Genomic DNA, 16,109 nt, shown 5'->3' with positions numbered 1-16,109 from the left:
CCAAGGTGGACGTCATTTATTACTATTATTATTTTACCGATGTGATTTTACGGAAAAAAACCTAAGAGTATGAATCCTTGCAGTCACGAAAGCTTCAAATCTAGATTTAAATGGTTAAGTCTGGTACAATAACACCCACGGTGTGCGGAGGCCCTCATCCAGTAGTCGATTCACAAAGGCCTGTGCAGTGATTCAGTCCAACGAAATATTTTCTCACTACTTTATTTGAAAATTATTTTGCACTTCTCAAAAAGAAACCAAGGAATTCCCTGAGCCCAACACATTAGGTCACAACAATAACCAAATTGCAATGTTACAAATATTTCAGATTAAATTTTTAAAACAAATAAACATTCACAAACCTTCACCCCACCCCAGAACATTGATCTATGATCAGACTAACCAGGATTTAAACTACCCTTGAACTTAGATTCCCTTTAAACAGCACCCGCCGCCCCAGGAGTGTAGCGCCCTCACAATCCGCCCGCCCCATTGCCCTCACTGGGGTGGTGGTGGTGCCATAGCCATGCAAACGAGGAGGGGAGAACCAACAACGAGGCACAGAAGAGGGCATCACGGAACTATTGCTGAAATCCCTTCAGCTGGCCTCTAGGCAGACGAGCCACACTCCTTGTATAGGCCCAGCTCGGGAGTGTTTGTCATATGCCAATCAAGCCAGATTCTCGGGGCTGGATATATCATCATGCAGGCCTGGTCAGGTTGGGGGCTCGCAGAGAGATGAAGAGTTGCCGTTATTGCAAGCCAAGCATTTGTGGGGTGTTTGTTGGCTGGCTTTGATTTCCTCTCACGATAAAACGACGCAGACAACAACCTCACTAGAGGATTGGACCTCGTGTCCAGCCATCACCACTGCCCTGCCTCACCCAGTGCCGGCGCAGCTTGTCCGACCCACAGGCGGCACAGAGGCCAGGAGAGCAGTGGTGACGAGCTGTAACTGGCACCGGGTGAAGCGCGATTCCTTGCCAAGCCAGCTGCCCAAAAGGGTCCCCCTTGTTCCCCCCCCTCGTACTGCTAACCAATGTAACCAGTCATCAACCCACTCATGCCTTACCCACCTGGTTAGTCTGCAGTGTATTTTAGGTCTCATGCACGCGGCTCACCGTACTTTGGCTCCGTGTCGCCACTGCTGTGAACGAGTTTCAAGGCCGAGCAACTGGAAAGTTCAACGGTGCGTACCGGAAGAACCAGCAGATGGGAAAACGCGCACTCAATGCAACATGCAGCAAGCTCTGCAAGGGTGATATGTACATGGCTTCCTCACAAACCTACTTGCTGTACACTAGCCTCGACAGACATTGACACGGATAGCCGGCAGGTGACTTGCAACCATCGGAGCCCTCGATTCTGATTCACCAATCGCGTCTCATTTAAAGCCACAGAAAAAAAGAAAAGGCTCAACTCTAAAGAGAGATTGTGTGATCTCCGTGTGAAATATAAGGACCTGAAATGCCTCTCTCACCTGGGAAATGCTTGATATGTAAACGTGTTAAAATTACGATATGCTAAAATAATATTTAAACAATTGCCTATAGGGCCATGACAGTGAAAATTTTGGGGAAACGGTATCCAGTAACGCACATTCCTTTGGGCAACTCTGTACAGCAATGCCAGAGGGTTGGAGAGTGACGATGTTGCTCGAGACAGCACACAAGCTTTAGTAGTCATGTGACCTCTGCGATCTAATTTGAGGTCACCAATTGGGAAAGCGCATTGCGATCAATGCCCGCGCGTGTCAGACGAGCGCCCACCCGCACGCACGCCGCCGCCGCCACTGCTGCTTTCAACTTTCAGTTGCCATCGGGGGTTTTTCCTCGGCGTTGATACTGCACGCACAACATCCCGTTACGTAACCCCCCCCCGCCCCACTCACACGTGCGGGATGGGCTTGGCGAAAACGGCGATGCTCTCGATGCCGCACTCGTCGCTCCCGCGCCGAATACGGAAGAATCCCCGCTCCCCCCATTCCTCCCCCCAGCTGTTCTTCACCACCCAGTAGCGCTCGCCCGTGCCCGGCTCCACGCCGTAGCCCACCACCGCCACCGCGTGGTTCGTTTCCTCGAACGGGTTGAAGGAGTCTCGCAGCCCCGTGTGGTGGTACACGCCGCCGCGGTAGTGCAGCAGGTCGTCGTACACCTGCAGGCCGACCGCGAGCGGCCCGTGCGCCACCAGCTCCAGCCGCATGAGCTCATCGTTGCAGGCGCCGTAGTAGCCGCCCACGTAGCCATAGTGCGCCGCGTAGAAGCGGTAGCAGTCGGCGCGCAATGGCCGGCACGTGGCGTCGTCGCGCCCCGTGTACGGGTAGCAGCTCTCCTCCACCAGCCCAAAGTCCTGCGCGTACTTGCCGCCGATCAGGTACGGGAAGCCACCGTCGCAGCCTGGACAGGGGAGGGGAGGGAGGGAGACTCGAGTCTGTGGTGATCTCCAGTTGCTCAATCTTGGCCAACCGGCTCAAAAATGTAACTAAACTAAAACTAAACCGTTTGTGTGGCTGGATAGAGGGGGCTAAACGGGCACGGCACGGGCTAGAGAAGAGAGGGGCTGATGTGGTACAGGAGGATGTGGAGCCGAGCGGACTTGCAATGGCTGGTACCAGCGGTGTCAAGATCGGCCTTTGTGGAGGAGGTTCGTGAAGGACGCCGCTGAGGAGTGCAGGGGAGCGATGCTCACATCAACGAGCGGAGCGCCGGGCGGATAAAACGCAGCAAGTTGGCACAGTGAGCTGGTGCATAGCTGGTGCATCTGCCAGTCATCTCAGTCAACCCATGACACACCTGGGTGTCCCGTGGACCTGCCAACGGGCGTTCGACACTTCGTGGCCTAAAAGCGGCACAATCACTACGGATACGCAACCGCCATATAGCGGTAAACGGCGTCTGTTGTTGTTGTGAGCTGCAGTGTGATGGGTGCACACGGTGTGGGCGAGGCAGTTCGGTGGAGCGAGTGATCAACGTGGCGTGTGGGTGGAGACGCTCGCTTCTCCTCGCTTTGGCCGAATGTTCGTCATTGTAGGCGTCTGACCTTGGGAGAAGTTGCTGCACGACACGATCTGCTGGGTGCTCAGGATGGGCGTCTGCGACACGTTGGTCAGGATGCGGATGCGAGCCTCCAGCATGGCCATGGAGGAGAAGGAGTAGCAGCTGCCGCACGATCCTACACACAACACGCGATACAGCAGTGTCTCAGTGTCCATAGACAATGATGCACAGACTGGTCTCTGATGAGGTTCACAGACAATGATGCACAGACTGGTATCTGATGAGGTTCACAGACAATGATGCACAGACTGGTATCTGATGAGGTTCACAGACAATGATGCACAGACTGGTGTCTGATGAGGTTCACAGACAATGATGTACAGACTGGTATCTGATGAGGTTCACAGACAATGATGTACAGACTGGTATCTGATGAGGTTCACAGACAATGATGCACAGACTGGTATCTGATGAGGTTCACAGACAATGATGTACAGACTGGTATCTGATGAGGTTCACAGACAATGATGCACAGACTGGTATCTGATGAGGTTCACAGACAATGATGCACAGACTGGTATCTGATGAGGTTCACAGACAATGATGCACAGACTGGTGTCTGATGAGGTTCACAGACAATGATGTACAGACTGGTATCTGATGAGGTTCACAGACAATGATGTACAGACTGGTATCTGATGAGGTTCACAGACAATGATGCACAGACTGGTATCTGATGAGGTTCACAGACAATGATGCACAGACTGGTATCTGATGAGGTTCACAGACAATGATGTACAGACTGGTGTCTGATGAGGTTCACAGACAATGATGCACAGACTGGTGTCTGATGAGGTTCACAGACAATGATGTACAGACTGGTGTCTGATGAGGTTCACAGACAATGATGTACAGACTGGTGTCTGATGGGTCAATAGACAATGATGCACAGACTGGTGTCTGATGGGTCCATAGACAATGATGTACAGACTGGTGTCTGATGAGGTTCACAGACAATGATGCACAGGCTGGTCTCTGATGAGGTTCACAGACAATGATGCACAGGCTGGTCTCTGATGAGGTTCACAGACAATGATGCACAGACTGGTATCTGATGAGGTTCACAGACAATGATGCACAGACTGGTATCTGATGGGTCCATAGACAATGATGCACAGACTGGTGTCTGATGGGTCCATAGACAATGATGCACAGACTGGTGTCTGATGAGGTTCACAGACAATGATGCACAGGCTGGTATCTGATGGGTCAATAGACAATGATGCACAGACTGGTGTCTGATGAGGTTCACAGACAATGATGCACAGGCTGGTATCTGATGGGTCAATAGACAATGATGCACAGACTGGTATCTGATGGGTCCATAGACAATGATGAACAGACTGGTCTCTGATGAGGTTCACAGACAATGATGCACAGACTGGTCTCTGATGGGTCAATAGACAATGATGCACAGACTGGTATCAGTGGGACAGCTCACCCTGGTTCCGGATGGGAGAGACGTAGTTGATGCCGTTAACGTTCCTCCAGTCCCAGGATGTGGGCAGGGTGGATGCGAGTCGCCGCGTCTCCTCCGTCACCACAGACGACTTTGGTCGCCTACAAACGAAGACGTGCACACACATACACACCATGTCAGATAATCCTTCTCTTCCCTCTGCTAGTATTTTCACACCTAGGGAGGCCCAAGACCAGTCAGATTAATCATCACTGGCGCTGGCCACAAGTGCGAATCGAACTTGGGTCAAATTAAATTAAGGTTCCGTACTTAATTTGGATTAATTCCAGCTGAGAATTATTCGGTTTGCGCGTTATGCAAACAGCAGAGCTGGTGGGAAAGTGCTGCCTTCTACCGTACGGACCAGGGAGCGTCACTCGATGAAGGGGATCTCGGAGGTGGCTCTGCGATGTCCGCTTCCGCGGGTTGTTCTCAACCACGGGGAGATGCAAACTGCCCGCTCGAGAGATCCATTTGGATGCTCGCAACTCGTGACGAGACACCGAGAGCCCAAATTGGGATTAGGCAATTTGTAAAAATTATTTTACCAGGTAAGGCCCACTGAGCTATTCCACTCTTTTACAGAAGCGACCCGGCCACAAATGACTAAGTGGTTTACGATGGGAAAATGTATCGCAGCCAAATACTCTAAACACATGTTTCTAAATGTGGAGGGGAAAAACCGGAGAACCGGGAGAAAAATCCACACGACCACTTGGAAAGATACACGCAAACTCCAATCATACAGCAGGCATCAGGGTTGTGATCGAACCCACGACCTCCTGTACACCAGGCGAGGTAGGTAACATCTCCTAGCCACCGTGGCGCCGAACTGGGCAGTAACCAACGACGGAGCCTGACAATCTTTGACCCCGTCAGCCTCTCCTCCCCCGTCTCACCCGTGGATGCGCGACGCACGCCCACCGGCCCGACGCGTCAGCTCCCCCAGGCTCAGGCCGTCGTAGAGCGGGTAGTGCACGGCGCGCCACGAGTGCTGCGCCTCGTTGACCCGCTGCACGAAGGCCGCGTTGTGCTCGTACAGCCTGCGCACGACACGTGACACACGACACACGGTACATGACACACGGTATGCAGCATTCGATATATGGTGCACGTTCAGAGAAACCGCAGTGCGCTCGGGACACGGAGCCACGCGCTCACGATGTGCGGTGCAGCGCATCTGCACGTATGTCCATACAGATGTCGAACTTCTTTTGCACCGTACGTAGCCAACCGTGCTAATCGGACGTGACGGAGGAGACACGACCGCCCCCCCCCACCCCTGTGCATGACGCCAAGCGGCAGCTCGCTTGGCGAACGGTGACAGAGGATGGTAGAGAACTAATCGGTAACAGAGGATGGTAGAGAACTAATCGGTAACAGAGGATGGTAGAGAACTAATCGGTAACAGAGGAAGTGACCAATACGCCTCGGTCCCACCTTTGTCTCTCGACACACAAACAATAAACATTTACATTTACACATCCCATCAGCCCCACAACTTTCTGGGACGTATTTTTTTCCCAGAAGTATCTGTTTCGTACAAAGCAAATGCTGCACCAGGTTTTGATATTCAATGTCTCATCGGCATCTTCAGGCTTGCCAAAACCAATGTCCGGCAAGGATACGGGGGTCCTCGATTGACGCAGAGGTAGGTTCCTGTTGATCTTCCCTTGTAAATAAAACAAGAGAGAAGACTTTTCGATTCAAAGCTTTCGTGACTGCAGGGATTCATCTTCTTGGTTCTTTCGGTAAAGTCACGTAGAATGGAAATAATAAAATAATAAAAATAAAACATTAAATAATTCTCACGACGTTTCGGCCACAACGCAAGCAGCTGTCCTCAGGTGGAGAACAGGTCTGTCGAGGAGATGCGAGGTGGGGGGTTGGGCGGAATGGAATTAATGATTGGCCCTGCAGCTGTTTGTGAGTGAGTGCGAGTGGGAAGGAGTTTATGTAGGTGGAGAATGCATCGCTTAGCGCTGCGGTTATCGAGAAGACGTTGCCATGCTTGGGAAAGTTGACCCAGGCGGGTCATGTGATGCCACACTTACCAGTGGACTAGGATGACAAACACCCTCCGAGACACGAACACACGGACACACACGGATACAAAAGACAATTAAAGATCCCCCACATGGCCTACCCAGGCTGTTGGTATGTACGTTGAACTTATTTCACACCCCATGTAGTCAACCGTGCTCATCGGAGGTGCGGGGAAGGACAACAAACTCAACACAAAAAGTGCTGTCAAGCGGGTACCTCTGAAGGCTGTGTACGAAGCAGAGTTGTGGCAAGCGCCATGCCCCACCGGCACCACGCCCGACCCCCTTTGTCTTCCCAGTGCTGATATTTTACACACACTGCATAAGGTACTCATTTGAGACTCAGACCATCTATGGGAGGCTCAGGACCGGCTCGGAGCAGGAATCAAACCCGGTTTGTAGCGCAGCACGATAACCGCAGCGCTAAGCGATGCACTCTCCACCTACATAAACTCCTTCCCACTCGCACTCACTCACAAACAGCTGCAGGGCCAATCATTAATTCCATTCCGCCCAACCCCCCACCTCGCATCATCTTTCTCCGACTCGGCGCTCTTCGCTGGCCAAGCCTGGCAAGTGCCAACTCTCCCGTGGGATGACCTTGCGGGCCAAAGTTTCAATCTGGGTCCGGTTCTTCAGCGCGTTTTGCCTTTTTCTCCCCCAGTTCTATTCCAATCGTGTTGCCAAGGTCCAGGCGCAGTCCAGCAATTGCTCCCTCGTGCTGCTGCTGTCAGAAGGGCTCTCTGCGAGGGGGGGGGGGGGCGGCTGTGGCGAGCCCCTCCATGGGGGACCTGCACAAGTCACACGTTTCACTGCCCCCGACAAGTGGAGACCACCGTCAACAACCCACGTCCCATCACCAACAACGACCCCACGTGGAACGAGGTGTGGGGATATTTCTCTGAATAATCGGAAGGATCAAGGACTCCACCAAACCGGGAATGCGGGGAGGTGCAAACCCTCAGGCGTACATCACGGACGGCTGCCGCATGACAACCACGCACTGTGCTCTGGTGAAACGAGCGGATTGCTCCACTCCGTTACCGCCCCAGACACTCGCAACATTAAACCTGCAACTGTAGAGCTGCTGCCGCTCTTTCCAAATGCCATGCGAATGACACACGGTGGTGCCGACAAGGTCAGAACACTCGACTCCACAATCGGAAAGTTACGACTCAATATCTCGGTCATGTGATTCGACCCGACCAATCATCTCCCCTACGGTCAATAAAATGGAGTTACAATTTTCAGTGGTTGATACATGCTCTGTGGCTCCCTCCAGTGTCACGTGGTATGTTCAACAATGCCTCAGGGCCACCAATGGAAATGGGCATTGGTAGTTTGAACAGGGAGATGCGATTTAGTTGACAGGTGAAAGCGAATAAAGCTTCAGCAGAACTCCATTCTTACAGTCCACATGAATACAACGTCTACTCCATCAGCCTTTTGGCTTTCCAGTCCGATATCAAACAACACTTTTCCCAGTTCAGTGTTGTTGTCCTGCCCCCGCAGCTCCGATTATCACGGTTGGCTACGTACGGTGCGATAGAAGTTCAACACACACACGTATAAGCAGCGTGTGCTTAAGTGAACCCCTGCAGTGATTTTGACCTTCTGGGTCTCATCAGCATACTGCTGAATTAACCGATGTCATTGGCAAGAGCACTCCATGTAAAATAATGGACTCCCACCCCCGCCCAATCGTTCAATGAAAAAAAAGTCAACGCCGGACACATTTGGCATCTCTGCGGAGCGTCGTTCATCCGATGAGCTCACGCACCCACCGGGGGATATATAAAACCCATTCTGAAAGAGGAAGGCGGAAGCCAGACAGCGCAGAGCGCAAACAGCTGATGCAAGTGCATCAAGCCAGACCAGGCGGTGTAACGGTAAAGCAAGTTTGTTATCTGGACATTGGACTGCGGGCACCCGCATCACAGACAGAGATTAAGATCCTGCACCGTATGGCCAGAGCTTGCTTGCTATAGCTCGAGGCAACCATCTATTAAGGGCAGCATGCCGGAGACAAAGGGGGAGGGGGGTGTCTGGCACCACGCCCAGCTCACCTTTGTCTCCATCCAGCAGTGGACAATACCAAAAGGAGGTGTCCACATGCACATGTACAGACACGGGCTCTGTGATGCGGGTATATAAAATATAGATTTTTTTTTGAGAGCGGTGTTTGACGATGGGGTCTCCAAGACAGCGATAACCCGACAGACCGGTCTCCGTTCGACATTATGACACATTTATTATTATATATTTAAATAAAGAAAACCCGTAGGCGAACGCAGCCTCATTACCCCAACCTCCTCCGCAAACCGCACTGAGCAACATCGCTTGGGAAACTCGTGACCTTGAGCAACAACTCCACGCAGATAAATAAGTGCACAAAGTTGAGTCAACAGATTTTAGTTTTCGCTTCCTCTTACAAATGTCAGTTTCGGGCAGTTTATGAAACGATAACGTGTGCGTAGTCACAGTGGGTGGCTATGCTCACTTCCCCTTTTTTGGGGACCCCCCCCTCGCTCCCTCTTTACATTTCTTTAGAAAATGGAAACAATAAGATTGAGTTACAGTCACGAAAACATCACAAATACTGAAGTGTGCAGAGCTACGCTGCATCGCTGTTTACTGCGCTCTTCACAGCGAGTCGTGAGTCACAGTCAACTGTAAAGGTCCATCAACTTCACACGGAACAGAAAATGGGCCATTGCAGAATGTGATTGTTTTTTACCGTAAAGACCAAAAAGCGTTCAGTATTTACTGTGTGCATGGCGTGCTGCGCTGTGGCCAGTTGGATGGTTGGTCTCGAGGGGCCGTCGGTACCCACATCCTCCACCTCACCTATCACACCCTCCCCCCATCTCCCACTTACAAATGCATCGATCACATTTAACACTCCGCCTCCACGCTGTGCAGAAGTTTGTTTTTACTGGCCGGCTCGGTCCGGCTAAGTACAAATTATGGATATGCAGGGTCAGATGGACGTATGTCAAACTTCTTTCACACCGTATGTAGCCAACCGTGTCAATTGGAGGTGCGACAACCGGCATTTTGCTTTAGATCAGCCGGAGGCCCGCACTGCCGCCGGATAATCACAGCGTCGACACACGCTGGCCCCGGGGTCTCTCACCGCGTGCTGGGAGCCTCCTGGACGCTCCACTGGGAGCCCACGCCCCCCTCTTCTCCTGCCACTTCCGCTCCTCTCCACGACTGCGGCTTCACTCGGCGGCCCCTGAAGCAGGCCCAGTTGCGGCCCAGCACGTCGTGCACCCAGCCGGCCCGCGTCTCCGCGCACAGACTCGTCACAACGGTGCCCACCTTAGTGAACTGACGGGCGGGTGAGAGGGGAGAGAGAAAGAGAGAGACGGAGAGAATACGTGAGATGCGGACACTCCAGTGCTCGGGCCCGGACTCCCGAATTCGTCAGCCATGTGACAAGGCAACCGATCACAGGGGATTCCTGTTCTGCCGTGTTCTACGTGGAGAGACAAGTGTGTGGGAAGGCCGCGTACGTTTGCCTTGCGAGTGACAGCCGGTGCTTACGTTGAAGAAGGCGAACCACTTGTACCCGGTGAGCACCACCTCGAAGCCCTGGTTGTAGATGATGGTGAACGTTCCCTGGTTTCCCTTCTCGTCGGCCGCCACGTTCATCTTGAGCAGGTGCAGCCGAACCACCTGTACGGCCTTGCCTGCGTGGGGACACACCGAGCGTTACGGGGCTGGGTCGCCGTGGGCATACAACGCAGGTTCATGCCACGCAAAAAGCGCATTGCCACAAGTGAACCACGATAGCTCGCTGATATCGTCAAGAAGCATAAACTATCATCACGCAAATTCCAGTCATCCTCGCAGCGGTGGCTTTCGGCTAGCCACTGAACAAAGATGGTCACCGCATTGCGCGCTTCTGCGGCCGTCTGGAACGCTTTTCCTTCCGATATTAGGAAGCCGCTGGAGCTGTGCACTTTTAAATCTAAATAGAAAACTCTTTAGAACTGCTTTTTGTGTTTAGGGTTGCTGTCCTTCCCCCGCACCTCCAATGGGCACGGTTGGTTACGTACGCTGCTAAAGAAGGTGCACCTGGCATCCACACGCAGCTGCATCTCAAGACACTGTAGATGAGCAATAGTAGGATTGGATGGGTGACATTTCGTGCACGTGGCTTTTATTAATGAATGTTGACTTTTCTGTTCATGTGCAGCTCTCTCACTCATGCGGTGTGACACGAGCGTTGCCACCTGTTCCAGTAGTGACCCAGACGGCTCTAAATTTGGCATTTGTGACCGAGGTGGAAGGAATAGATTTGAGACCTCGTGTGCAACTTAATTACAGTAAACCGTGGGCTTTTCCTGATAAAAATAATTTATTTGTATATTTTTCGTGATTTACTAACCTTTCCTATACTTTTCAATTCTGTCGTGCGTTTGTATTGTTGTGGTAACTTTCTGACCCGCGCCCATCTACTGGACATCGGTAACACAGAGCTTTATAGCTCATGGATTCCTCCAGAATATCCATTCCGAGAGACCTCGGCTGAGAAATGTCCGGGTTGGGTCTGCGCAAAATGGCGATTGGTGGCAGCACAGCCCCAAGTCCTCCACATCGCTTTACTCCACGCGGCGAATGCGATACGGCCAGGGTGCCAAACGCCCCCCAGATGCAGGACCCTCATCGCAACGAGTGTTGAGACTCTGTAGAATGTTCCTGCACAGACTCCACTCCACAGCAGTGTCCTGAGAGACGACACAAAGACGGAGCCCTCCCTCCCTCCCCTCCCCTACAGCATGTGATTACAGTCACGGAACAACTCCAATGAAGTCGTGAGAAGCACAGGGCGCTTCAAAAATGTGCCGACTGCGGACTCTGGAGACCACCTGGAGAAGATTCCAGGCACGCGTTGACAACGATGGCGATCAAGTGGGGGAGACTGACTTTGTGAAGCTATTAACATTACATTTGTTATCTTGTTAGTGTTTTATCCGTTCTTTTTCCATTAAAAACGATAGACCCATATAATTGTTAAACATTTATTGGTGCACCCTGTATTTAATGAACATGTTGATACAATGTACTTATTATACTTCACCCCAGACGGGACCTCTCACTTTGTAGGGATGTCCCGTGGGTGGGGTCAGCTTACACGTACACGGCAAACACCTATTGACTTGTACACTCACATCTTATTATTTACATTATCTGGCTGCTATTACATTTACACGTGACGAGAAGCCCCTTCTCGTTGGGCTACCATTTGTAGCCAGATCACTTCTGAAAAAGCTGTATAGCTTGGTGGGCTTTTCCTGGTAAGATAAAACAAATAGTTTACCGGTATTAATTCTAGATTTGAAGTTTTCCTGACTGCAAGGATCGATACTCTTTGTTTTTTCGGTAAAGTCACGTAGGTGAAAAACAAAATAAAATGTAATTAAAACAACTAAATTAAAACAAATCACGACGTATATCTCATACGCTACAGTAATTTTGCTGGAGCAGCCACCTGATGACGGAGGCTTGTGTTGCCTTCGAAACGTCGTGATTTGTTTTAATTTACTTGTTTTCATTTTAATTTATTTTATTTAGTTTTTTACCTACGTGACTTTACTGAAAAAACAGTATCGTTTACCGGTAGTTGTATTTGCATTTATATTCATTATTTATTTACCTTTCACACACTTTGCACTCTTATCGTGTTTTTTATTATTTGTTGTTGTTGTTATGACCCCGCCAAGGCCGTAGTAGCCATGGAGTCAACATTGGGGGGGACCAAATCTTCCAGGGGGTTTGGGGGTCCCCCCCCAGAAAAATATCTAAATTTGAAACTAATTTCCTTCCATTTACTGCGTTAAATATTTAAAAATTAACTAACACATAGGATGGACTTTTTATTCATCTTTTTACAATAATGTGTACTAGTGTATTGTATTACATTGCTGTTTTTTCTTTTTTACATTTTCTTGTTTCATTGTATGTAATGGCAGAGCTTAGGGATTAATAAAGTACAACCATAACCACAATCATATAAACAGACATCTATTTTATAGCAATATATTGGGGGGGGGGGGGGGGGGCATTTTGAGCAAATAAATATTTTATAATTACGGCCTTGAACCCCGCCCCCACCGAACATCTCTGAAAAATCGCTTTGTAGCTCATCGGATTCCTCCAGTCGACATAAAGACTCCGATTCTAAGAGTTGTGCACCGAATACCAGCCAGTCAGACATACACAATTAGATCAACAAACACATCATCAAAGTCTGCTCGGCCACGAGGAATGTACTCACTCGAGCTGCACCATTCATGTACGAGTTGTAACTCACTTGCGGTGAAGATGAAAAGGAACGAGTGTCGAATGTGCGGAGGGCGAAGTGAAAGTCGCGGGCCGGGTTCGACCCGCGGGCTGCAGGGCCCCAACGCCTCTTAGGGGGTCTCTTAAGGGGTCTCTAATGGGGGTCTCCAAGGGGTCTCTAAGGGGGCTCTAAGGGGGCTCTAAGGGGGCTCTAAGGGGGCTCTAAGGGGGCTCTAAGGGGGCTCTAAGGGGGCTCTAAGGGGGCTCTAAGGGGGCTCTAGGGGGTCTCTAGGGGGTCTCTAGGGGGTCTCTAGGGGGTCTCTAGGGGGTCTCTAGGGCGTCTCTAGGGGGGTCTCTAGGGGGGTCTCTAGGGGAGTCTCTAAGGGGGTCTCTAGGGGGTATCTAGGGGGTATCTAGGGGGTATCTAGGGGGTCTCTAAGGGGTATCTAGGGGGTATCTAGGGGGTATCTGGGGGTCTCTAAGGGGGTCTCTAAGGGGTGTCTCTTACCCCTCCCCCAACTCCTCCTCACCTGCCGGCTCGCAGTCCACTTGGGGTCCGGAGTTGACCGGCCCGACCTCCATCTCCCACGTGCCCACGAGGTCCTCGAAGGTGCAGTTCACGGGCAGGTCCGCCCCGGCCTGCCCGGGCAGCAGCAGCGGCAGCAGCATCAGCAGTAGTGGGGGGGTCCTCGCCATGGCGAACGTGTCCAGCGCAGTAGCCGGGGGAGTGGGCAGCGAGCGAGGACGGCAGAGACCGAGGCGGTGGTGCAGCTGCCGCTGTGGGGAGACAAAGGCGGCCCTGGCACAGAACACACAGAGCCGGGCTCGGCTCGCCGCGCCTGCACTGGGACAAAGCGAAATGATCGATTCCTCGGGCCTCGACTCCTCCCTTTAAATCTCGGTCGCAACGAATCGATTCCCGTGCGCGTGACACGAGGCGTTGTTGGGGAGCGGTGGCGCGGTGGTTAGTGCGCTGCGCTGCGAACCTGGCGACGATTATTTGAACCGGTCGTGCGCCTCCCCTAGGTCGACTCAGCCTCAAATGAGTACCCGGTGCGAGCCACAGGGTTGAGATGCGCTCCTGTCGGGGCTTTTATCGCGTTCTGACCCCGTGCCCCTCCCGGACATCTGTTTAAGACAAATATCGATTTTGATTACGAATGAACGCGACCAATCGATGTTCTCATTCGGCAATAACGAATCGATTCCTCCCCCGCCCGCTCCCGTTGGAGCGCGTGCGGCGCACAGCTGATCGGCGTCGTGTCACGTGGCCACGGTCGGCCATCTTGCGTAGGGAGAATCCGATGAGCTGTGAAGCTCTTGAGGAAGGGGGTCCAGGAGGGGGTCACGGGGTCACAACGTCACAACTACAAACAATACAAAACACACACACTGTGGGAGTGCGAAGTATAGGGAAGGTTAGCAAGTCACTTTAAAATATTTAAAACATCTAACTAAACTATATATTATGTTATCTTAGGTAAAGCGAGGTAGTGGTGGTGAACATGTATTTATTTTAATTATAACTTAACATTGCAGCGTCGTTCGTGCAAAAGATCATCTCACAACCACTGCACAAATAAAACGTGGCAGTGGGGCACAGATAAAACAACAGCGCCGTCAAAGGCGACGTTTCGGGCAGCGGGCCTCCATCAGAGCAGACAGGGCAGAGTGGATTATTATTAGTGACAGTGTTTTTAATGAATGCAGAGTTTACGCCATGGGGCTTCACGAGAATTTCCTTAAATGTTTTCTGATCAGTTTTTAAAATGGCAAATGAAGTTAGCTTCTAGTAACTTGTTTTTTAATTCCCATATGAACCGACCGATTTTTTGTATTTGCATACACAGTTAGCTAATAGCTAATATGTAACTACTATTAGCTCTTAGGTAACCTAATAGCTATTAGGTAACTACTGTAGTGCATATGCTAACCTAAAATCTGGGAATCAGAAAAAACCCATTCTCATCTTATCCACTTCATCTCTCTTGCCTCTCTGCTTTACTTAAGGGCTCTAAAAAAAGCCATTGTCCGAAACGTCACCTATTGTATAGATCCCCTTGTGCCAGTGTTATTGACTACTCTTAGGTTTTTTCAGGTAAAGTCACGTAGGGAAAAATAAATAATAAAAATAAATAACAAAATGATAGAAATAATAATAGAAATAAAATAATTATTATTTCCATTATTATTAATCATATTTATTATGTTTTATTTTTACCAACGTGACTTTACCGAAAAAAAACCTAAGAGTATGAATCCTTGCAGTCACGAAAGCTTCAAATCTAGAATTATTGACGACTGTTTAGTCTTGTGATGACTCCTTCACAGGGGCTTGCTTACAGCACTTGCCCCAACAGTCGGCACAAGGCTACTTGGGAAACTTTGTCTTTGTTGTGCATATATCTAACGCAACTTGGCACAGTGGGAGCACACGGCTCAGTCAAGCCCCCAACACCTGGGCTCTCTCCTGTGGCCTGTCAGCAGCAAGACTTTCACACTTCACGCGGCCTCAAAGTGCATCTAGCCTGGCACAAGTGGCGTGAAGTGGCATCACCACCATGAAGTGATGAATAGTAGCTGATGGTGAGTGCCAGAGAGTGTGGGGACGAGGTGGCCGAGTGGTTAAGGCGATGGACTGCTAATCCATTGTGCTCTGCACGCGTGGGTTCGAATCCCACCTTCGTCGCAAACACTTTTTTTTTATTATTGATCCTGAGCTCTCATCGCCATGAATACATTCTCACTGAATGTGACTCTTGGCTCCCAGAAGCAGCACTGGCCATGCCAATGTGACCAATGTGGTTTGCAATAATAGAGGGTTTTTGGCTTAGATCGCGAAAATATATTAATGTGTCGTGAAAGCCACCACCACCCGACACAGCCAACTTGTAAGGCTGATGAAGCTAGCCATAAATTTGGCTGTCGCCTGATGAAGCTAGTTGTAATTACTGGCGAAACGTCGTACTCAGATTGTAAATGTTGTGGCTTGCCTCTCCAACACACCGGTGTGCTGTACTAGTGACGAATTGGCACGTTCTGTTTACGTGACAACCCTTACTAATTGGCTGTGTCGGGTGGTGGCGGGTTTAACGACACATTTATATATTTACGCGATCTAACCCAAAAAAAACTCTATTCTGGATGATATTGGTCGCGAAAGCCTCCTGCTGCGTGTTAAACCAGTGTGGTTGTGTGACTCACAAATGTTGCTGCGTCACGGTTTTCTTGGGATAAATGAAGGTGCTTGAAGCCCTT

General features: G+C 50.6%; 1 protein-coding gene and 1 non-coding gene across 2 annotated transcripts; one reads left to right on the top strand and one right to left on the bottom strand.

Moving 5' to 3' along the window:
• Positions 1–208: 208 nt before the first annotated feature.
• On the bottom strand, positions 209–14,007 carry LOC144736005 (dipeptidyl peptidase 1-like). The gene is made up of 7 exons (XM_078618635.1): positions 13,382–14,007; positions 10,110–10,255; positions 9,697–9,893; positions 5,415–5,558; positions 4,498–4,616; positions 3,040–3,171; positions 209–2,396 (listed from the first exon to the last, which is right to left on the bottom strand). Exons 1-7 carry the CDS (start codon positions 13,545–13,547, stop codon positions 1,888–1,890), a joined length of 1,413 nt encoding a protein of 470 aa, XP_078474761.1. The 5' UTR covers positions 13,548–14,007; the 3' UTR covers positions 209–1,887.
• Positions 14,008–15,458: 1,451 nt separating this feature from the next.
• TRNAS-GCU (transfer RNA serine (anticodon GCU)) lies at positions 15,459–15,540 on the top strand. The gene has a single exon. It is a non-coding gene; the product is annotated as a tRNA-Ser (tRNA).
• Positions 15,541–16,109: the final 569 nt, after the last annotated feature.

The sequence above is a fragment of the Lampetra planeri genome, chromosome 58 (assembly GCF_965212315.1).
Source record: "Lampetra planeri chromosome 58, kcLamPlan1.2.h2, whole genome shotgun sequence".
Taxonomy (NCBI): Eukaryota; Metazoa; Chordata; class Hyperoartia; order Petromyzontiformes; family Petromyzontidae; genus Lampetra; species Lampetra planeri.
The sequence above is the reverse complement of the archived record's forward strand: the minus strand, read 5'-3'. Positions and strand labels throughout refer to the sequence as shown.